Source organism: Zootoca vivipara, chromosome 3 (assembly GCF_963506605.1).
Source record: "Zootoca vivipara chromosome 3, rZooViv1.1, whole genome shotgun sequence".
In the NCBI taxonomy this organism is placed as follows: domain Eukaryota; kingdom Metazoa; phylum Chordata; class Lepidosauria; order Squamata; family Lacertidae; genus Zootoca; species Zootoca vivipara.
The window spans coordinates 66,470,688-66,494,765 of record NC_083278.1 but is presented as its reverse complement, the minus strand read 5'-3'; the positions used below and the strand labels follow the sequence as shown (position 1 = coordinate 66,494,765).

General features: G+C 38.6%; 1 protein-coding gene across 10 annotated transcripts in view; it reads right to left on the bottom strand.

Annotated features, from left to right (window-relative positions):
* Positions 1–24,078, bottom strand: part of ARID1B (AT-rich interaction domain 1B) — a 363,660-nt gene that overhangs the window by 112,163 nt on the left and 227,419 nt on the right. For all 10 annotated transcript variants that reach the window (XM_035108659.2, XM_035108661.2, XM_035108664.2 and 7 more), the window contains one exon: positions 7,707–7,950. In XM_035108659.2, coding sequence (XP_034964550.2) covers positions 7,707–7,950 — 244 coding nt within the window. The remainder of the gene's footprint in view (positions 1–7,706; positions 7,951–24,078) is intronic.

Here is a 24,078-nt window from a genome sequence, read left to right as displayed (position 1 = left end):
ACCTACATCACCCTGTTGTGGAAGAGAAATCAAAGGTACAAGTGTGAACTGAGAATAAGCGATGAAACTGATTACTAAGAAACTTAACGGCTGTAATCAATCAACACATCTCAATAATTTGAGTCCACTACTATCTGGGGATAGGGGGGGGGTTAAATCCACAAGGGTAGCTTGTTATTATTTGAATACTGTACATCCTTAGAAACACCATTATCAATGACCTCTAACGAATTTTTAAAGCACTTCTCATCTTTACAAATATAACTAATTGTGGAAATTGTAATTTGAAAAAGGAAATTAATAAATTAGTGAATAATAATTCTGGTTTTGAATTAATTTCCAAAATTGCAGCTCTGTCATAGAAGATAATAGGAGCAGCTCATAAATGACCCCTGCGAATACTTTTCTTTTTCAGTGACTTTGCCCAGGTACAGTGGTTGACAGTTATGTCTTCCATGAACAGACACTGTCTTCCTTGGATAGACTACACTATTCTCATGGTTCTTACACTCTCACAGAAGTAGCAGTGACAATATATAAAGAAACTGTTCTATTCAAGTGTCAGTCCAGCAACTACACTTGCAAGTTCCACAGAGCTATGTTTCCTCTATTTCATGCCAATGACAGTACGGAATAGAAGATTTGTGTATACCTTAAAAGTTACTTCTGCTATGTCGGAGGACGTTGGGGAAGACAGGGCTCTGCAAGGTCCCTAATCTATATAGAAGTGGTGACAATCTATAGTAGCTCAGAAAATAAACATCAGCCAGAGTTCAATTTATAAGACGTTTTACCAAGGAACAAAGCCCTGCAGCCAACAACAACAAAAATTAGTTGACAAAGCGGGAGCAGACTAACTGAATTGCCCTGTAAATGCATCCATCATTTCTTAATATTGAAACATCTGATGGAAGAAAAAAGATACCTTTCCATTTATGATGCGTTCACATCAATATTTTATGATGAAAGCACACAAAATGGAAAGAGGAGAATGTAAATTGTTTCATCTGTAAGACCATAAACTAGACATGTATAAAACTCATATTTTCATAATGCAATAATCAAAAATCCAGTATTTTTCATGAATGTGACAATTGTGGATGAATGATGGGATAAAAAGTATTACTTCAATAAAGGAACATATTTTAAACATTTACAAATTAAAATAAAATTCTAACTGGCAATGTGAATTAAGCAACAGATGTTGCAGGTAAACAACACTTTTACGACTAACAAGGGCGAAAAGACTAATTATTTTTCATAGTCTCGTCTAATACAAGGAAATGTCTATAGTTTTATACACATATTAAACATAGTTTAATTATTTTAACATTGTTTTAATGATTTGATTATTTGTGGTAGTTTAAATTAGTTCAACACATTTATTCATGGGTAACCTATGTCTTAAAGGTTTAAGTTACTTAATTGTAACATTATAAATTAAAAGCTCTGAAAAAGAGGGAATAGGAATTATCCTCATGGTGCTAATACCTTATGTGAAGTAAGTCCTTTGGCTGTTATCCTGCATTGAATTATGTTGCTGAAGTCCTACTGAGCAGCTCATTACTTTGTAGGATTGTAACTATAGAATTCAGCAAAAATTACTTATCATTAAAGGTGTTCAGGATTGAGACCCAATTAATGTCTATAATCTGGTGGGTTTATCTTTTCTTCCAAGCTAAAATTTCTTCCAAACCAGGAAAAACTATTGTGTTGCTCTCTATCACAGTACGGTAAATCTACCAATCTATCGCAATGAATGAAGAATATTGTATATTGCTTTATTTGATACAAGTTGTTTATTTTAAAGTTATTGTGACTTTTTTGTATTGGATCAGATTGTTATTATGTGTGTGATCTTTGCTGCCTATTTTGTTGTTTCTTCAGCTTGTAAACCCCCTTGTGTATAGTAATATAGAAAGGAGGTATACAAATCAAAACTGAAATGAAATGAAGAATAGGCTGCTTCACAGGCAGGCACTGACAAATCTAACTGCCTCCCTGCTGGACGTAAATAACTGGACAAGAAAGACTCGTAGCAGTCTCAGATAGGCTCATGCAATAGTTTGGCTATGAAAAGAACAACTGGTATTTAACCTAGTTTCTGTTTTTAGCCAAGTGTCAACAAGTAAGGCAAAGCCCCACCTTTGCTTGCTAGATGGGTGGAGGAAGAGGCGGGTTCTTGTCTGACTTGCAGGAAGCGTTAGAACAGGGGTGGGAAACCTGTTGTTGGACTCCACATCCCATAATTCCCAACTGGCATGGGCAGTGGCCAGGGATGATGGGGAGCTGGAGTCCAACAACGGAATCATTTATGCTTTGGAGAAAGATAGAAGCAGCATGAAATACAGCTGTTTCTTCCCCCCTCCAAAGCTTTCTGCAGGTGGGGCAAGCTCTGCCTTTCTCTTTAGCAAACATGAAAGGGTTAAAGGGAAAGGTGGAAAAGTACTTAATTAGCAGGAAGTCTTGGCAACAGAGAAGTATCAGCCCTTCAAATCTTCCTGCAAGTAGGACAAGACCCTGCCCCCTTTCAAGCCTACTGTGCTTCCTAGAGGTCCGCAAGGAGAAGACAGAAGCTACACATCTGCAAATAAAACATTTTAAATGTGTTGCAAAGTGCAATATACACATGTGACACTAGATGGCGAAAGTGAGCTATGCAAAATTCAATGTATTTTTCAAAATGTTTTTTTTAAAAAGCATTTTCACAGCGTTTTTTCTGTGTGTGTAGATTCCACCAGAATCTCCCCTGCCTTGGAGAATGGCAGAAAGTGAGAGAGACACGTGCTGTAACTTTCCATTTGCTAGCACCTCTGCAAAGGAGACGATCCCAGCATTCCCTTCTGGCTTCTAGCAAACATAGGGGGCTTGGAAGAGAAATGGTGAAGAAGAAAGAAAAGAAGAAGAAGAAGAAGAAGAAGAAGAAGAAGAAGAAGAAGAAGAAGAAGAAGAAGAAGAAGAAGAAGAAGAAGAAGAAACGAAATACTAGACATATCTGCCACTTTTTACCTGATCCACACTGCTGGTGCAAGTAAGACCAGACTCCATGGGCTTGCCCAAGGGGTGAGAGTGCAACATAGGAAGCTGCTTCACGCTGAGTGCCACCATGGTTGTATCTAGTACACTACTGTCTACACTGACTGGAAGTGGCTTATGGATTTCAAATAGGATTTCAGTCTTTTTAGCCTATCTTGAGATGCTGAGGATTGAACTTGGGGCATACTAAGCAGGTGCTCTACTATTGAGCTATGACCCTTCCTCAAATAGGTAGATAGAAATAGGCACAAAGGTAGAGGCTTGGGTAGTAAAGCCAAGCTGATATGTGTAGATTCCTGTACGCAGGGAATGCTATCTTCCCTTGTGGAGAAGCCTGGTGCTTACCTCTTCTATTTGATCGGTATGATAGAACCTGTTGCTGCTCATGAACTGCTGCATGTTGGGGACAGAGAGACTGAGAAGCCTGGAAATTGAATTCCCTTATTATCGTTATCACAAGGCAACATGGACTGTAATTCTATATACGGTACTGTATCTTAATTCACCATCTCACAGATCTGCACATTCTATGCTCCTCAACTTTATGATACCAATCTGATTTGTAAAATCAGGGCCAATTCTGGAGCTTTCTCAGGTGAGTGCTCTGAATACGATTACAGCAGGCCTGAATTAGCATTAAGCTTTATATAAGCAACCATCACTCAGAGGCTGCCAACCTTTTTTCTTCCCAACAAGGTGCTCACATCTTTAAAAGCTGGATCAGAGGCAGAAATTGGGCAGGTATTATTTTTCCTATAATTTCATTTGCACGTAAGAAAAAGCATCACCTGCTCAATTTCCGCATGAGACGCAACTGGTAAAGGCACAGGAGCTGTGCCACAGAAAAGTTGGCAACCCTAGCAACTGATCATCTTTCCCTGCCTTTGTGTTCCCCGCTGACTGAGAGCTCACCTAAAAACTTCATATACAGCAGCAAAAGAAAATCTGAAAAGTCATCTGAGAAAAACCAGTAACTACACCCCAAAGAGCTATTGCCAGGATGATAGAAAGTATCAGGCCAAGTCTCTTTGCTTTCTTTTACTATTCAAAAGATTACTGAGAAAAACTTGGTAATTCAAGTTTTGTTTCTGTTGAATTATTGAAATATATGACATCAAAGGAGATACAGAGGCTTATGACTGTGTTTTGATGACAAAATAAGTTGCCCCCCTCACATAGCTAACACTTCCTCTTCAAGCCCCTGTGTCCAAGTATGTTTGTCCCACAAACATTACCTGAAACTCTCTAGTTACCAACTTTGTAAAAACAGTTAATAATAATAATAATAATAATAATAATAATAATAATAATAATAATAATAATAATTTATTATTTATACCCCGCCCATCTGGCTGGGTTTCCCCAGCCACTCTGGGCAGCTTCCAACAGAAAAATAAAACACAGTGATCTATTAAACATTAAAAGCCTCCCTAAACAGGGCTGCCTTCAGATGTCTTCTAAAAGTCTGGTAGTTGTTTTTCTCTTTGACATCCGATGGGAGGGCGTTCCACAGGGTGGGTGCCACTACTGAGAAGGCCCTCTGCCTGGTCCCCTGCAACTTGGCTTCTCGCAATGAGGGAACCGCCAGAAGACCCTCGGTGCTGGACCTCAGTGTCCGGGCAGAATGATGGAGGTGGAGACGCTCCTTCATTTCTGTCCATGGTTCTGTCCATGGAAAGAATATTATTAATACTATTATTTATCAGCCACCTTACTCATGGAAATGACCTAAAGTGACTTTCAGACACAGTAGAGATACGAACACTAATGACAATAAACACAATCAATAAAAAAGTAAAAGCAAATAAACCCACATCTATACAAGTAAGAAATGACTTTTAGACAGGCATATAAAATGTAGGCAGACTACACACCATTATATGAAGTTCACCTTGCTCTTCATAGTGTCAGAGAATTAAAAAATAAAGCTACAGTTAAGCGAACAAATGAAATATTTCCCTTGTATTGCTGTGACCACGCTCTGAAATTTGAAAAACTGCTAAGTAACTGTTTTGTGCATTAGGCGTAACTTTGTCAATTAAATTGTTGTACTGCCAAGGCCAATAAATGTCATTCATGGATCTCAAAAAAGAAAAAAGAAAAAGCTGCTGTAGAACATTTGACTCCGGAGAGAAGTGAAACCTTTTTAAACATGAGAGATTTTTAAAGGGTGATCATGTCAATTTCACTAATGCAATTTCCACTAATGTTAAGAATGGGTTAAAATAACAGCAAAACCAGAACAGACTCAAAAGGTTCCTCTCAAATGAGCTGTCTATTCCTCTGAATATTAAACAAAACTGGTTGGGTAAGGCGTATAAGTGTTTGCTATTTATTTTTTGATTTGGCTGCATGGGAATGGGTCTTAGTTTATAGTTTCCTAAGATTTAACAACATCCTCTTCCATTACAGACTGCTTGCGCTCCCAAGACAATTGGGAGTGGGGGTAGTGTTTACTATTTTGGATAGTTTGTCCACAGAATAATCAGGGCTTGCATCAGGGTGTCTCTGTGGCTACTAAAGCACCTGGTGAACATATAATATTAGGGCTTGAGAGCTGGCCATAGAATCATGCACTCCCAGTCTCTTCCTTTTTACATTTTTGCTTTGTTAGTAAATTGGGAGTTTTGGCCCAGGAGGCAAGCCAAGCTAGCATTCGCTCTCTTCTCTGGCATCAGCAATGCATTTTGATGTTCTGCTGTGTCAGCTTCCACTCCTCAGCTCTGGTTGAATTAGAGAGAGTGTTGTACAAGCCTGCTAAATGACATGCATCTTTTTTTACTGGTATTAATATACCAGGACATATAGCATAATAATTTAGTAAAATACGAATCATAAATGAGGAAACTCAAGTATAGACTGTACAGAGATATATGCATGATCTCTCTCCCCTCCACAGGGTGTTTATTCAGAAAGATATTTTTAAAACCCAAATCTAAATTACAGATTGCTAATGTCCCCAAAACACAAATTATACATTGTGGCGTTGTTATAAGGAAGATGATTTGAGAAATTATTTATTCATAAACTTGTAAAAGTTGCTGTTGTCCTCAATAGTAATTCTCTGCTCTGTATTTTATTCTCAGAGTGGAAATGCTATCAGGGAACAATTATAGAAGCTAATAATAATAATAATAATAATAATAATAATAATAATAATAATATTTATACCCCAACCATCTGGCTGGGTTTCCCCAGCCACTCTGGGGAATTACTATCAGAAATACAGAATTTGGTCTGCACAGGGGGGAAAATGCCTATTGAGTTTTAGGGGATAGTCTAGTATTGGGGCTGTGCCAGTGTATTCTAATACTCGCAATGGGTGATCATGAACAACACGGGAGAGAAAATTTGCGGTGGGGGAGAAAAGCATTTAAACATTACATGTGATAGAACAAGCCACTGGGAAGCTCGTGTGGCAGTTTGTTGTGTGTGTCCTTTTGATGTTTCTTTAGCTGCCAATTTAATCTCATCTGAGGAAGGAAAGAGGTAAAGGATTCTTTCGTGCCAGCAAGCCCTAGGAATACACCTTTATTTTAACAGCCTTCCCAGAAAGGAACCTCCTGTTGCATTTTGGCGTTGTCTTGTCATAGCTATCAGCAACACAACAGCTGCTTGTTTTACAATGACTTGCTAGAGAGAAAATGATAGAGGAAGCTCATCTATGTCACATGGAGATGCTCATAGCAAGACATAACAGGTGGTAATACAAGAGGATTGAGGTCAGAACAAATAAGGTAGGATGAGCAGGAAGAGAAAATTCACTGAAGGCAGGGCCAGATTAAGACCTTTAGAGGCCCTAACAACTTCGAAGATTTTGGTGCCCCCCAAAAGCAAATTTCAAAAAGCAAGATTTTATTTTACAGTTCGTTATTGTTTATATTTTGAATTAGATATATAATTCAAAATATAAACAATAACAAACTGTAAAATAAAAATTTGCTTTTTGAAATGAAGCAAAACCTACAGTACAATAGAGAATATTTATTTTTGTATACATCCAGTTTATTTATATTTGAATAATTTTTTTCCTACTTTTTCTAACTGCAAAACCTTTGATCAGATCCTCAAAACTAATCGTACGTAACATATCTGCTTCTATACTTAGTAGAGATAAGGTCTTCAGCCTGCCTCGCTGCATAGTTGTTCTGTTGGTATTTTAAATGTACTTCAACTGGGAAAATGAATGCTCTACTGAGCAATTTGTGACCATTAATGTTAAAAATCTGGCAACAGAAAATTTCTGTGGTGTTCCCCTTCCCTTGATTTCCTAAGCATGTGCTTATTTTGGCTAATGGCTAATCCAGCCCTGACTGAAGGTAGAGAAAGATCACATGACAGGAACATTTTGAGACAAGGTGAGTCCCTTCATTCAAGGCCTTTGGGATAGTGGAAACCCACAATCAATGTTTTTGAAATGCCGAAGTCCAGTCTGAGTAGCAAACTACCAGGAATACCTCCTGCACAACCCAGTTCTATAATGGCAGTGTGATACTTAATTGTCACAATGTGGTAATTCATCTAATGTCTGAATTATTTAGCACAAATTATTGAAAATGTGATCTTTGCACATGATGGGAAAGTAAAAAGCATATACAAATGCTGAAGGAAACATTTAAAAAACAAAACAGTTGATGGATTTTTTTTATTTAAAAAAGCCCGTCATTTACCTGGAATACTTGCAGGAGAAATGGGACCAGATCTTGACTGGTTGCTTCCAACGGGAGAGCCCACAGGGGAAGGGGAAGGCCCCCCAGGGATACTGGAGAGATGTGGGGAGGCATGAGGGGAGAAAGGCGACTGTGCCGGGTTGCTCTGCTCCCCTTGACTGCTGGTGGAACCTGATGCACTAACCGCTGAACTCAGTGTTGCTTCAGTTCCTGTGGGCAGGTCATCAATGGAACCCGATAAATCCTAAGGGAAAAAGAGGGGGGGGGGAATTGGTAAAGGAGCAGTTGGAACGTCAGAAGATGGTAGGACATTTTTCAATTTGAGACAGAAGTCGTGGAAACACTGTCTTGAGATGAAAAGTAGGGGTTAATATTTTAAACAAATGGAGCCCTGTTTGGATTTTTCCTCATGCCACCCCACAATATAAAGGCATAACAAATGTGCAACACACACTCAGATATGTTATATTTCCCAGGAAGTCAAGACAGTTAGAGGGGAAATGCATTTACATTTCAATTTACCTTATTTCTTACTACAATGTGGCTGCAAGTTAGACCTTTGCTAAAACCCCACTGAATCACTCATGGAGCTCTCTATATATATTACCTGGGTTTCTAGGACACTGATAGGTATCCACTTGTTCCTATTTTAATGTTCTCGGTAGTTTATTAGATGACTATCCCGTACAATTATTTATCCTATTAAACCATTTATACATGGAGAGTTTGTGAATAGGATGCTGGTGCTGCAGGACAGTACTTTTATTCACTTTAAAATCAGATGGAAAAACCAAGACCCAAATCCCTTACCAAATTGCATTAATGAAAGATTTGCTCTGGCGTGTGCTGCTTACACAACACTATAGCAAATACAGTGAGCTCATTTAAAATACCCCTCAGGGCTTCAGGGCTTTCATTTTTATTTATTTATTTTCCACAACCACAAGGCATAATAGTGGAACACATAGCAATCACTTCTGCTATACCAACAGAACACAAAGTTATGTCATGTAGTGAATTTATGCCAGTTGCACCAGTGGTGTACAATCACAATGTCAGTGAAATAGGCAAAAATGCACAGAGCGGGCAGAGTGGAGTCCTATGTTACTTCAAAGGTTATTCTCACTCTAAACGATGACATAACAGAAAATGATGGCATAATAAAAACACTCCATTGGAACACAGAATCATAGAATCAAATGCAAACGCTTCCTCATTTCCTTGTCTGTCACCCAGCCACATCAAAGGATACAATTCTGACTAATTCAGAAGCCAATCTATAAGTTCCAGAAAGAAAAAAAACAGATCTCATATAGAAATTTTTGTGGCATGTGGCTGTAGGTGCACAAATGAAAGCTCTGGTGATGGAAAACATGGTGACAGGGAACATAATGCATGAATAAGGAAGAGCCAAAGCTAACAATGAAGCAGGATCATCAGAATACTTAGGGTGCATTTAGGTATTCTGTTGCAGGACCCTGGATTTTGTTTTAACCTCATCTCCATTGTTGCAATTGGGGTTACAAAAGTGAAGCACCCCCTACTCTGACTGGCTAAGCTTGAGAGGTGGGCTCAGCAGATCATCAAAGTGCTGAGCCGGCCCTTTGCAAGGAGCACAGGGCTTGCAAAGGGCCCTGCTGGATTTTGGCATGATTTGGAGGAAACAGCTTTGGCAATCAGGTCCGCAGGCTGGAGGTTCTCTGCCCCCTGTCTAAACTAGATGGCCCCTCCAGGGTTTTAGAGAGGGCATACTTCCTGCCCTGGAGATGACAGGTATTGGACCTGGGACCTTCTGCATGCAAAGTAGGTGCTATAGTGACACTGAATTATGGCCCTTCCCCTAATTCAACTAATGTTGTACAGTGCCTTCCATGCACAGGTACCCTGGGGAAACCGTCGATGAGCAAAGCTATGGCTGGTTGGTGCCAGTGGAGTTGGCAGATTCTATTGGCACTGTTTTACTTAATACATTGCTGCTGAGAGTAAATAGGACATAGTGTTAAAGGATTCCAGTACATTATATTTGTATTCAGATATAACAGGGAGAAACATTAGCCTCTGGCCCTACAGATGTTGTAGGACTACAAATCCCAGCATCCCAGACCATTGTCAATGCTGGCTGGGGCTGATGTCACCCAGGAGGGTGACAGGTTAGCCACTCCTGCTTTAAAAAGCATTCTTTGCTTGTGTGTGTACAGAAATGGGATATGACTCCGCAAGCCCAGCATTTGTTCCTGATATTTCTCAAAATGCTAAACCATGATTTAGCATTGGGCATGAGGTAGGCTAGTGGACAGAATGCTCTTTTAAAAAAGGTTCAGCACTAGACTCAAGCTTAATTGGACAAATCCCTTCCTGCAGTTTCTGGTTTATTATTAAAATCAGTATATTTACTTCCACATAATGGGCACAATCTAAGAAGGCTACCTTGTGCCATCAAATGAGAACACACCTGCTCTTTGTGCCTATGTCAGCCACAGCTAGCAACGGTGGCCAAACTATCTGTTTCCTGGCTATTGTGGGTGTTGTGGAGCCTTCATGGATCTCCCCTGAGAGTGATGCAACTGTAAAGCCAGCTCACACAAGCGCTTTGCTGATGAACTAGAGCATCTGTTTTGGGTCAGGGTCAATGCATTCAGCACTAGGATGTACAACAATATATACCTGAGTACGAGTGGACACACACTATAGGGACAAAGGGGTAAACATTGTTAGCATGCCACATTGGGAATGCTTTTCAGTAGAAGAAGATAAAGAAAATATTTTTGTTGAATTTGTGAAATGCGAAATCCAAGCAACATTCTTCATGTCACAAAACCCTGGTGAATGTGTTTGTTGTTTAGTCGTTTAGTCGTTTTCGACTCTTCGTGACCCCATGGACTATAGCAGCCAGGCTATGAATGTGTACTACTATTGAAAAACCCTTTTTAAACTTAACAAGTTTCATTTGTAATGAAGACACATATTCACCTCACAGAATCTTCTACCCAGGATCTTCTTTTCTAATTTGTTCTTTTAAATAGTAATACTGAAGTATCTACAATTGATTCTTTTAAGTTATTATGCAGTGTTTTAGACAGAGCTGTGGTATATGCCAGGATCAATTCAATTAAGAAAATGAGCTTTTGTGAATTATTTGAACTTGGCAATCAGGTGCAGTGAAGTCAGAAATTCATGAAGCAGTAATTTCAGTATATTAAGAGATATATGTTCAGTATGTATTTAAAAAATGATTACTAGTTATTACAGTATGTATAAAATCATGATGGAATACAGTACTTTGATTTTTTTTCTAGAGAAGTATATTCGTCCTATTGATAAACACTTACACCAAGTTTTGTTTTCATGTAATAAAGGGCATTCTTTGACAAAGTCAAATATATAACAAATGCAACAGAAACTGCTGATAAAACAAGTATAGGCTACAAAAAATATAATAAAATATGAAAACAAACTCCCTCAAGATAGGCTCAGTTGCTTAAAATGAATACCGATCTTGTGCATTATAAAAAAAGAAAAGAAAGAAATCATGTGCCCCCAAGGGAAACATGTTACAATAATGCACAATATGGCTTTTAGGGTAGCCATTCCATTCAGACAGCATCCAAGATATTGATAACATTTTTTTGAACTGCAGGTAACCTGTTTTATAAGGCCAAGTAATGTTTGAAAATGTTATTAAGTATGTAACATACCGAAGGATAAAATGATTTGCAGTTCAGGGATAAAGGCAATACCCAAGAGTCCACTGTAATGCAACCATTTATCTTTGACTCCCTCAGTGAACGCATGCGAGGAGGAAAGCTTGAAGGGAGGGGGAAGGTATATAGAGTGGCTTTTTTCTCCCCCCATCAGGTCACATTACGGCTTCTCATTTTACTAATCCCCCATGGGGGTGGAGTGACTGACAAGTCCCAGGCATTTCCTCAAGTGCGTGCCTTCAAGGGATTTCCTCACAAATCTGACACAGCTCATTCATAAAAATCAAAAGGGGCACACGTGATGCCGTGATGCCGTTCTGCATGAAGAGCTATACTGAGTCCAAAGAAGAAGAAGAAGCAGGGGCTGGGGAGTGAAGAGCAAGCAAGCACAGCTTTCAAATGCTTTATGCTCTCTTTTAAAAACTATCCCTACCCACCCCACCAGTATGTCATTCTCCATAAAAATAAACCAGAAGGATTTCCTTCCCACACTGGATAAAACTACAAGGCTAACTTGGAGCTCATTTAACTTTACATAGAAAGATATTAGTACAGAAAAAAGCATGCTTTTTTTGCTAAGGAAAAAAAAGTCAGCTCTCTTCCCAAGTGAATCAATATATTTATCCTCTCCTGATCAAATGTAAAACTGGCATATATAAAACACCACATTGCACAAGATAAAATTCCTCACATGGTAATAATATTTGTGTTAATCCTATGTGTAATTCAATACATATGATAAACATCTGCATGCAACTTGCCACGTGTGTATGTGGCAATAAACTATTACCAAAGATTTGTGCACAAGTTGATATACATGCATTTCTCATATATGTAAACCTACACCTATGATTTCCTAGACACGTACTTTCATAAGAAAATTCAATGTCTGTGTACATATAGTGCTTCATACAGCAGCAGTTATATGTACTATACATACATATATACATACATACATACAAACAAACAAACAAACAAACAAACAATATACACATAGTGGTACTATCCTCCTCCTCTCTCTGTCACATATACACACAATCACATAATAGTAATAAAAAACAGAATACACATCAGCCAAACTTATTTTTGCCTTTTTATGTACTCTGCCATATTCAAAATTTAAAGTGCATTTTGCCTTTACTGTTTTCAAGATGGTGACTTTACAAAAACCTGACATTCTATTCCTGTTTCTCACACTATATATACAGAAATGACACTGCCACCTAGCCAAGTTACATTTACAAAGCAGAGATATGAATAGCAAGAGCAACAGTTCTTTCCTGTTGACAATGATTATAGTAACATATAGCAAATTATTCAATCCGAGAGATGTGTTTTTATGTTTGTGTCACTGTATGTATTAGCCTCTTTATGTGTACATACATTTTCAAAATCAATAGTATATTTATTTGTCACAAACCTATTTAACCATATATGCGTGCCAAATTAATGTTTAGAAAGAAGCAAATAAGAGAAGTAGCTAAAGCACTAAACTACTCCACAGTAGCTTAAACAGGGAGCCTTGTTAATGAAGAAGCTTTGTAACTAATACTTCTCCAGAGGACAATTTAGTCAGCAGGGCACCAACTCTATTCTTCTTTTATAAGTACAATCAGATCTACAATGCCTGTAAAGAACAAAGAGACCTTACTTACTGCATCTCATTCAAACCAAGACACCTTCAAGCTACAGTGCTTCCATTTATCTTTTTGGAAACTTGGCAGATTGGGTAATTGCAGGGATCCTTTAAAGGGAAGCAAGTCCCCATACATCCCCAAAGGCATGCCCAAAGAGTCTGCTTCATTCTCAGAGGATGCATTGGGCAAGGCACTGATTTCCTGGGAATAAGAACTGCTGACTACTATTCTTTTCTCCCCCTAAATCCGTTTGTTTCATGTACACAGTGCAGTTCTTCTTATTTTATTTTAGTGCTTTGCTTAGGGTTAAAACTTTGGGACTCAGTTGGTAGGGGTACCTACCTACCTACCTACCTACCTACCTACCTACCTACCTACCTACCTGCTACCCCAAAGATGTGTCAGCCTGTGCTTTATGTTAGTCATTATACCATGACCAGGTCCTCAAAGCTAGTTTACAGATAAAAGCTTTACTGTAACTAAGCCATTCCTGTTCAGGATTTACCGTATACTTCTTAGTAAGGGTGTTATCTATGGCTATCTCCTCTTTACTCCTCTGCTTCCAACCATGCACAACCTTTATTCTTGTCCATGTGACAAGTACAAGAGCAAAAAAGAAGAGGATCATGTGGCGTTTAGGATTATAATATTATGCCTTCCTGGTGGTACACGATCTTATCAGACTTCAACAGGAGAGTCACTCTCGAAATAACTCACAGACTTGCAATTGTAGCATAGTCAGCAGGGGAAGTTTGTTGGCAGTAAACTGTGTACAGAGAATCAGGAAACCCAAGGTTACTCTCCAGAGAATTTGAGGGGAGGGTAAGTGACACAGAAACACACAGAAGAACACTTCTTATGATAAATAAAGCAACATGCTCAAGGAAAAATTCCTAGAAATCCGCCTTGATTACATTTCACTTGTAATAAGTCATTTCTACTAAAGCCAGCCAAATGCAGTAGCATTGTTACTATCTTTCTCCTCCTTTTTTAAAGGAAGGATGGAAGGAAGGAAGGAAGGAAGGAAGGAAGGAAGGAAGGAAGGAAGGAAGGAAGGAAGGAAGGAAGGAAGGAAGTGCTCTCTCCATGTTTGTAATAATAGAAACAATTCAGTGCATTATATAATAAAATCAGCCATAAAGAAAGCAGCATACCAGCCTACATAATAAGGAAAACGCAACACCCACGAAAGAATAAATACATGATTGTAGCTATGATAAGCCATGTAGCATTTGGTCAATACCAATTTGCCTTCAGCACCAATATACAGTTATCAGCCTAATTATACAGAAATAACCCATCACAGACAATAAATTACCACATCTCTTTTAAGAATTTAATTCTACATGGTGTTGAGCAAGTACATCACTAAAGTCAGTCACATTTTACTTTATGTTTACTTCAAGTTCAATGGAAAATGTGTACAAATACCAGTGACAGTACACATTCACATGAAGGCACGAAGAATGTGACCAGAATATGCACAAGGAAATTTGCACCTTGACTGGTCAAGAAGCGTAGTCTTCAAGTGTTATCAGATAATGTACAAAAGCTGACAACTTTAATTAAGTAATATACACAGAGACCTGTCAAAAGATGGATTATCTACTTGGGAACTTTTTATATTTCCTAGGCAGTGCAGAAAATTGGCAGGGAAGCTATTTCTATTTCTGAAACATTTCTGATCAATTCACATTTTCCAACATTTGTTGGCCATTATCCATACTGACCCGGTAATGTGCTAAATTCTCTGGATACTGAATGTCATTATTCAGTATTTATGAATTTCTGTAGTCAGCATTTATGGACATTCTTCTATCCACTCATTATTATTTTTTAATGGTACTGTGTCCATGAGATTATGAACCATTATTTAAAGTTAGCATTTGAATGCCTTGCCAGAGAGGCAGTATATATTAAATAAACTCAGATTAACCCTTATATGTATCTAAAAAGCTGTATGTAGCATTCAGAAATAGAAACACCCAGTCAGAATCTTTCCAGGAATGTTTAGAAGTCATAGAGATAACAGAAACCAGCACATGTAATGCTCATTTAATGCTGACAGTTTAGCTGACAAGCACACACCCCTAGTGGAAAACACTACAATAAATCAATTTAAATTCATCCATGTTTGTAATTGTTAGGCCAGCTTTTACTACAAAGCAGCAGCTAACAGTGTTTGTCAAGAAATCTTAAAATACCCTTCTGGTTTAATTGTCTACACAGTAAGTTAGCTAACAGCATTTTTAATTTCCTGTGCAACTGAAAAAAAGGAATACAGTGGAACCTCGGTTTATGAACACCTCGGTTTACGAATTTTCGGTTTACGAACGCCGCAGACCCATCTGGAACGGATTAATTAACTTTCCATTACTTTCAATGGGAAAGTTCGCTTCAGTTTATGAACGCTTCAGTTTATGAACAGACTTCCGGAACCAATTACACCCATGCTTCGGGTTAAGTACGCTTCAGGTTGAGTACTCCGTGGACCCGTCTGGAACGGATTAATCCACTTTCCATTACTTTCAATGGGAAAGTCCGCTTCAGTTTATGAACAGACTTCCAGAACCATTTGTGTTCATAAACCGAGGTACCACTGTACAAATATTCAAAAATGCAAGCGGTAAAATCATAATTGTAGATATACTACATTGCTCTAACATTTTTACAAATCTGATTAAAATTAAAAACTGAAGATGTACACAGATTTCTCACTGTGGTGAGGTTTTCCTTTTCCTTAAAAAATAAAAAAAATGAATGTGTAATTTCATCCACAGGAGCCAATTCTCTAGAACAGGGGTCAGCAAACTTTTTCAGCAGGGGGCTGGTCCACTGTCCCTCAGACCTTGTGGGGGGCCGGACTATATTTTCAAAAAAAACATGAACGAATTCCTATGCCCCACAAATAACAACCCAGAGATGCATTTTAAATAAAAGGACATTTTCTACTCATGTAAAAACATGCTGATTCCCGGACTGTCCACGGATTTAGAAGGCGATTGGGCCGCATCTGGCCCCCGGGCCTTAGTTTGGTGACCCCTGCTCTAGAATATATATCCAGGGAGGGAACATTTCTTCATACCTACTGAAACAATCATAGCTTTTAGAAAGAAAAAGATACCATGGCGTACCTTGCAGTTATAATCTTACAGATCTGAACAAGAATTACATATAGGCTTAGTATGATGTTCCCACCAATGGTCCTTGTGTCAGGGGCATTCTTTAGTCATGATTCATTTGGACAGTGTCTGAAATGCACAAGGGAGTTTCTGAAGAAAGGTGTTCCCCCTTTATACTTTTTTTGGGGGGGCAATATTAAATATAGGAAATAATTTATCCTTCTTTAAGAACCCAAATAGTAATTTGGGATTTTGTATTTCTGCAGTGTTGCCCTAACACTGAAAACAGATTCAGGACTAAACTATGGTGAGAACTGGCTAAAATTAAGCCATTTGTTTATATTTTTATGGAGCTGCTCTGATTCTGCTACAGTTTTGTCCAGAATTCCAGAACCCAATGAAAAGAGAATTCTAAAGGGCTTGAGGTACGTACATAAAGAAGATGATGTTTGGAAAACATAGCTTCCAACCTATGAAACGATAAATTCTTATGACCCAATCCGTAAAGCCTACTAAGAACAATAAGCATACCAGATTTAAGTACTGCCTGACATATATCCTTTTTTAATACTAGAAAGTATAAAAAATATGCAATTAAAGCAGAAAACTACAGCACAATATGTTTCAAACTAGGGTCTTACTTCTAAAAAAAACCACCCTGCTTATCATGTACGATTTGGGAAATAATAACAGTAGGATGAATCAATTGGAACCATGTGTCCTTTTATATTATATTACAACAACATACTATAAACTAGACACAACCAGTATTCTATAGCAACTGTAAACAAATTAGCACATTAAAAAAATTACTCAGTATCTATAAAAAATACAGAAAATCTACTTAGACGCAGGTGTATTATTTAACCTGGAGGAGCGTACCAGCACCACTTAGCTTCAGTGAATGAAGCCTTTCTGGGCATTCCATCCTCAAAGCTCTATAACTGCCACCTTGGAAACAGCATCATTCCATTTTGATCAGAGCAGCTGAGGGGAGGTGGAAGCTGAAAGGTTTTGCCAAATAAATAAAAAAATACTCTGCTTTGTTAATCTCCCTCCCTCCCATGCCCACCCTCTCTCTCTCTCACACACACACAAAAATCATGGAGCTGGAAGGGACTCCAAGGGTCATCTAGTCCAACCCCCGTTCTCTCTCTTTCTCTCTGCATGCACACACACTTTGTTATCAGATTTATACTAGTAAATGACATGAGATGGTCGGTCACCAGCATAAATGTTTAAAGGGATTTCACAAAGTCATGGCCTGTCACAAGTATGAGTCACAATAGGTAGAATGGAACCTCACTGTGCAGACACAGTATAACATCAGATTAGCAATAGTGGAAACAAGCAATCCTCTTTCACCATGCTATACTGGGATATTCTATCACCCTACCCCACCCTATAGGGACCCAGGTGGCGCTGTGGTTAAACCACTGAGCCTAGGGCTTGCTGATCAGAAGGTCGGCGGTTCGAATCCCTGTGACGGGGTGAGCTCCCGTTGCTTGGTCCCAGCTCCTGCCAACCTAGCAGTTCGAAAGCACGTCAAAATGCAAGTAGATAAATAGGAACCGCTACAGCGGGAAGGTAAACGGCGTTTCCATGTGCTGCTCTGGTTTGCCAGAAGTGGCTTTGTCATGCTGGCCACATGACCTGGAAGCTATACGCCGGCTCCCTCGGCCAATAATGCAAGATGAGCGCGCAACCCCAGAGTCGGTCACGACTGGACCTAATGGTCAGGGGTCCCTTTACCTTTACCTTTACCCCACCCTATACAGAAAGAAAACACTCAAGTCTAATTCTCATGACCAATATATTAAAAGGTATTGCAGACTGAAATCAAGCCACTTTCGCCTTTTCTGACAGGCACCCTCAACATTCCATGGTTCCTGGGCTATTTGCTGCCTCTTTCTTTTAAATTTAAATTTACAAGCTAATATGCTGGGGACTTCTGTGCATAGCATAAAATCATTGTCATATTGCTAGGAATAGGGTAATCATATTTGGTATTAGAAGAACCAAATTTGGACTTACAGCAAACTGTTGTAGTGTACCCACAGCCCTTAAGAGAGGTGCTTCTCTGTAGGATTTCAGACATCCTTGAATAGGAATCGTATAGTGTTATTTGAGGCTCACAAAGGGAAGGTTTCTGGAGGGAGGGAGGCTTCTTTTAATGTATAATGTCTATCTTTTATGGACCTCAAAGCACACTGAAGGACAGCCTGGTCCAGCATCCTCCCCTTATTCATGTAATTCGGGATCAGTGATCAGGATGAATGTCACAGATCAGTGGCTGAGCTATTTTTCAGGCACAATGGCCTCATCTTACTTTTTGACACAATGAAGTCATCTTTACTACAGCAAAAAAATAAAATAAAACGAGCAGGATAAGGTCTAAACACTTCACTAATCTACCAGAGATTTTCTTTTTCAACCTAAGGATATTTCTTAGGTCAAAGTTCAAAAAGTCCTGCTACATATAATGTTTATGATGGCATGGGAGGGGGAGGATAAACAATTATGTTCATTCCCTGGAGTGGTGCTATGAAGCCAAAATCACACTTACTGATGGACAAGACACAGGTATGATTCAGCTTGTGTATTCTTGTTTACAGGCGCACAAAATAAGTCGGAAAAAACTTTTAGGGGGGGAACCCAAAAACAGGCTAATGAAGACTGAGCATGCTCAGTAGCCACCAGAATGCCAATTGAAGGAAGAATAGAAAAATGGCACAGGGAAAAATGGAATGCTTGTAATTCTAAACTGTGAGCATTCTATACTGCAACATTTTGTTGGTGGTCTTGTTTCCTTAGTCGTGTTATATTTGAAAATCAATAAATATTGTAAAACAACAACCACACTACAGGAAGAAGAGCAATGATTCTTGTGTCACCTTAAAAACTAACCAATTTTTTATTCATCCTATTATGTAGGCTTGGCTCTACAAACTCTTAAGTCGTAATAAATTTGTTTGTCCTTAAGATGCCACAAAACTTTTTTTCTTTTTCTTTAAAGGCCTAACACTGCTACTCTTCTAGAAATTAATACAATGAGAGGAATACATACCAAACAGCATTACAATAGTAACCCACAATTATTACAATACTTAAAATAGCAACCCAAATATACAACTGTTTATTTCAATAATATTTACACAGTAACATTGCAAATTCACTACAAGCTACACACTATCAACTACAAACACTAACTATAATGTCAACTGCTATTTTTATCAACTGTTTCCATACACAAAGTGGAGTAAGATAGGATGAAACTGCCCAATACTGTCAGATATTAATAAATAGCTATTAGATATACAGTAAATGGTGATAAGTAAGATTAGGAATAAATTAATAATAAAACATCACAAACATCATTCAAAATAATATATTAGGAAGTTTCATCAAAAAATAATAATAAAAACACATTTCCTCATTCTCCTGTTCTTGATGTTCTGAAGTTGAAGAGCTGGGCAAACATGCTCACTTGCTTGGTAATTGTTGTTCCATAATAGAGGTGTTGCTTGAACATTTACCCCTAACCCCTTGATGGCTCTTGTCAGGGTAAAGGGATTAGGTTTGTGCAAGTGATGCATAGTTCCTATTGTAGTCCTGCCCTCTCTTAATGTAATTTGCCTTGTGACTTCATAGGCTCCAGCTAAGGAAGCCCCATATATAACATTGCCAAATTATTCCCTGCAAATAGCACAACAAATATCAGGAATTACAAAAGGTGCATTCCACCAATTTCCTACCTCCTATTTTTAATTGTGCTTTTCAAAATTAAAAAGTGTGTTGAAGCAACAAGCAAGACTTCTGAATTAAGCAAAGGGGTAAATAAAAATGAAAAGCTATGTAAAATTAGAAGCAACCATGCCAATCTGCTAGGAGCTGAACCACTGCCAGTTAGTGGGCCTCGGGGCTCCATAGGATTTCTCAACATAGTGCCAAACTACAGCAATATTGTTACGGCTAGAGAGGAATTTCTCACAAGAGCTAACAGAGGCAGAAGGTCATAAATAAACACAGCAGGATTGCCTTGTCAGTTCTCATTATTAGCGCTGCAGGCACTTGCTTTTCTATGGGCTGCTTGCAGGTTCATTTAAGTATAAGTGCTCCTCCTCAGAATTTCACATGCTCATAAATAAAGCATTTCTTAGCTTGGGAAATGAAAGAGCGTGCATGTGTGAATGGGTGGGCGGATAGACTTTTGCACACATACACACACTGCAGAGGAAGCTGAAATTTAGGCAAACGCTAAGCCAGAACTGTAACATTCTTTCACTGTGGCCTTCATTATAACTCACACGCCTCTGACAGACCTCAGCCATAATGAACAAGAAGCTGTACTTTCTTACTACAATAATGGTCATCAGAATTACATCTGAGCAGAAAATGAAGCTGAGCGCCTAAACTGATCCTGACATCCATTATAATACAGTACCAGGAAAGCACAGCTGTGTGATCATTAATGCAATTATAAAATGACATTTAGTGTTAACTTACTTTTGTTACAGAGAAAGATAATAGTAGTATTTGAAAGGCGGAGATGTAAGAAAAAAACCGTATAATATTCCAAACCACATTTCTATATATCGGTGAAGGTGGGCAGAATGTTTTAAGGCTTTGCATGGACAGTAATGTTGTACAGGTGTTGTAGAACCTATACTACTAATTTTCTTTTCCCTGGTGTTGAATCTCTGGTAATATTAGCACAGACAACAAGCAACACAACTGTTGATTCCTGATGATATGTGTATGAATCAAACCCCTTTCAGTTCTCAGCAAATGATTCCTAACTCTGTGGGGAAAAGATACAGGCAGCACAAAACCAAGGGTGCATGTGTTACATAAATGTGTGGGTTTTCACATGAGTGAAGAAGTTGACATGTAACATGATTTGGCACCCTGAGAATCTTAGCTTTCACTCTGTTAAAAAGAGCTGTGGAAAACCTTGAAAATAACTAGATAGTCAGGTAGGTGCTGACTCAATAGTCACAAAGGGTGAAATCCAGTGAGGTCCAATCAGAGTGGAATGGAAACCACTGACAGAATGGATTCCTCCTCTCTTTCTAGACGTCCCCAAAACTGCAGAAGATATTTTGCAGTTTTGGGGACACCTAGAAGGAGGAGGAATCCATTTTGCCAGTGGTTTCCAGGGTGGTTCAGGGGGCAGATACTACAATAGCATAATGTTTGCTGTAGACTAAGATATCTAACAGCACAATCCTATAGACTTCTACTCACAAATAAATTCTACGAAACTCATTGAAGATTTTTCCAATGAAACTTGGTATAAGATTGCAATCTGTGACAGAAATCCTAAACTGACTTGCTATTTACTAGGGAGTAAAAAGTCTCATCAAACACAGTAAGAGCTACTTCTGAGTAAAGCTCACAAGTGACACTGAAGTAAGCTGCTAGGGCATGGCCCTAATTCTTCTCTTGGGATGCTCATTTTCTTCTCTCTATCCTCCAACATTCAATCTTTGTGCACTTTAATAACTTGAATTTATAATGACCCCCCCATAAATAAACCTCATTGCATTCCTATTTATTACCCCACCCACTGCAAATAATTTTTAAATTATTTTTTTCTGAAAACTGTAAGCACAGTAAATTATGCAAAATGTGAAAACATATCAAATGCACTTTACATAATTTATTTTAATTAGACTTTGGATTTGAATTGTGCATAATCTTAACTGTTTATTTTAGGTACAACCAAACCAAAACTAAACCCTGCCTGGCAGTAGGTTGGGTTAAGTTTATTAAACTTATACATTGTTTCCCACTTTTATAAAGTCCTGAAGCCATTTACAACCTAATAACACTAATACTGTACTAATATTAGTACAGGGCTGGGTGCAAGATTTTTTTGAGTATGCTCACTATAGCATTCAAATTAGTTCATGGGCTGCTTTACACAGTACCCATAGTAAAAGCCGTAGGTTACCCACAGAGTTAACTCTTTCTATTTTATGCTTTGTAGATCAATGTACAATGATTTAATTGCAGAAGTACTAGTGTAAGCAGAGTATGAAGGCTCAATGGAAATTTGGCACCCCATTTTCTCCTCTTCTTCCCCATCCCCAACTACAATGAATAACCCTGCAAATAACATGTTTCAGTTTTCATTCAACAATAAGGCTTTTTGGGGGCAGGGGAGGGGGAATCTTAGTTGCTGATGGAACCTCATAATTTGAAATATTTTCTCCATCTCAGCTTATTAGGACAAAAAAACACTCTTCATTTTTATAATCTCCTGGCTACATCAGCTCACAGCAGTCTTTCTTTTTTACTTCATGATGCTCAAGGTTAGATCTCATTTTCAGCAGCCAATGTTTCAAAACAGGACTTCTGTGTCCAGAAACGGGGGAGGGGAGAATCCCACTAACAAATATAGCTATGTTTTCCTATATACAGCTTAAGTAAAATCTATTTCACCCCTTCTTGCAGTCTTATTTTGACTATCTTCCAGTCAAGGAAGTTATGCTGCTAGTACTGATGTGTAACAATGGGAGTAGCGTTCAAATAATTGCTTCTCCAGGCTCTGCAGCCTTTCATTACGCACCACTCATCATTTTCAGTGTCAGTAGATGGAGCGGCATCTTCCAAGTGAAGATTCTCTGTATTTATTTTAAAGAGTGCCAAATTGGTCTACACAGTCTCAGAATTCAGAACAAGATTGTCCATTAGTAACAACACATCCAGAGGCAGAGAAAATGGGTTCTGAGCTGTAGATGTCCTAAAACAAAGTGTAAGTGTTGGACATCTGTTACTGCCAAGGCAAGCTGTACTTTCTATTTCAGAGGACATTCAATTCACAAGCAGATTGAGGTGTTACAGGAACAGATTTCTTTATGTAGCAGCAGCAGAAACTGTCTACTTTTCAGTTCTGGATTACAATTTGACAGAGCTGCTGGAAAGCCTGCAAAACCACCCGCAATTATAATGTCTTTTATTTTGCAAGTGTTCGTGTCCCCATCCACAATGTGTAGAGACTTAAAGGCAGCACAAACTACAGCAACAGTAGGCAACTTGTTCTCCATTGACCACTACAGTGTAAAAATAATGTGTGCTGGGAGGATCCTACTGGTATCTGTGCTACAGATATATGTAATTAACGCCATTAGAACACCACTTGTATTAACAATGTGAAGACCAAGCCAAAGCCGGCGGACGTGTCATGCTGCTCTTATACTTTGGATTTGCTACATGTGAATCAACTGAGAAATCAACTGAAAATCCATCTTCCCAAACCAACAACTGCCTAGAAATCAAGTCACTTAAAACCTATGTACAAGCTACTGTATTTGAGCTCTGGTTTTGAATTTTTAGCACATGCTACAACTCATCTCATTTAGCAAACAGTAGCAGAAACATAAAAACAAAAAGACTGAGTTTTTGGCTATGCTACATATACAGTATAGGCACAGATCTAGAAAAGCATAAATGAGGTTCTGATTGCAGAAATGGGCTTTCCCACTCCCTGTACCACCTGAGAGTAGGCTGGCCATCTAGAACATAAGAAGAATCCAGAACATAAGATGGCCTAGCATCCTGTTCTTACATTGGCCTACCAGATGCATGTGGGGAGCCCACAAGCAAGACATGATTACAACATCAGTCTAGTTCAAACTCCAACAGTATGGGAGGTGGCACATATATAAGTGTTGGCATGGGGGCGGGGTATGCAGCCAGAGAAGGAAAGTGGCAGATTAGAAATTAACCCTGCCTCCAAAATGCACCAGACAAATGTGACAGATGTTAGATGGGGAAAAGTGTTAAGGCTTGAGTGTTCCAAACCCTGCTAATAGCACATTGCACACTCTTGTTACTTACCTTACTACCCCCCCCCCCAAAAAAAAGGACAGAAGTGGAAATACAATGTTAATAATGATACCATTAA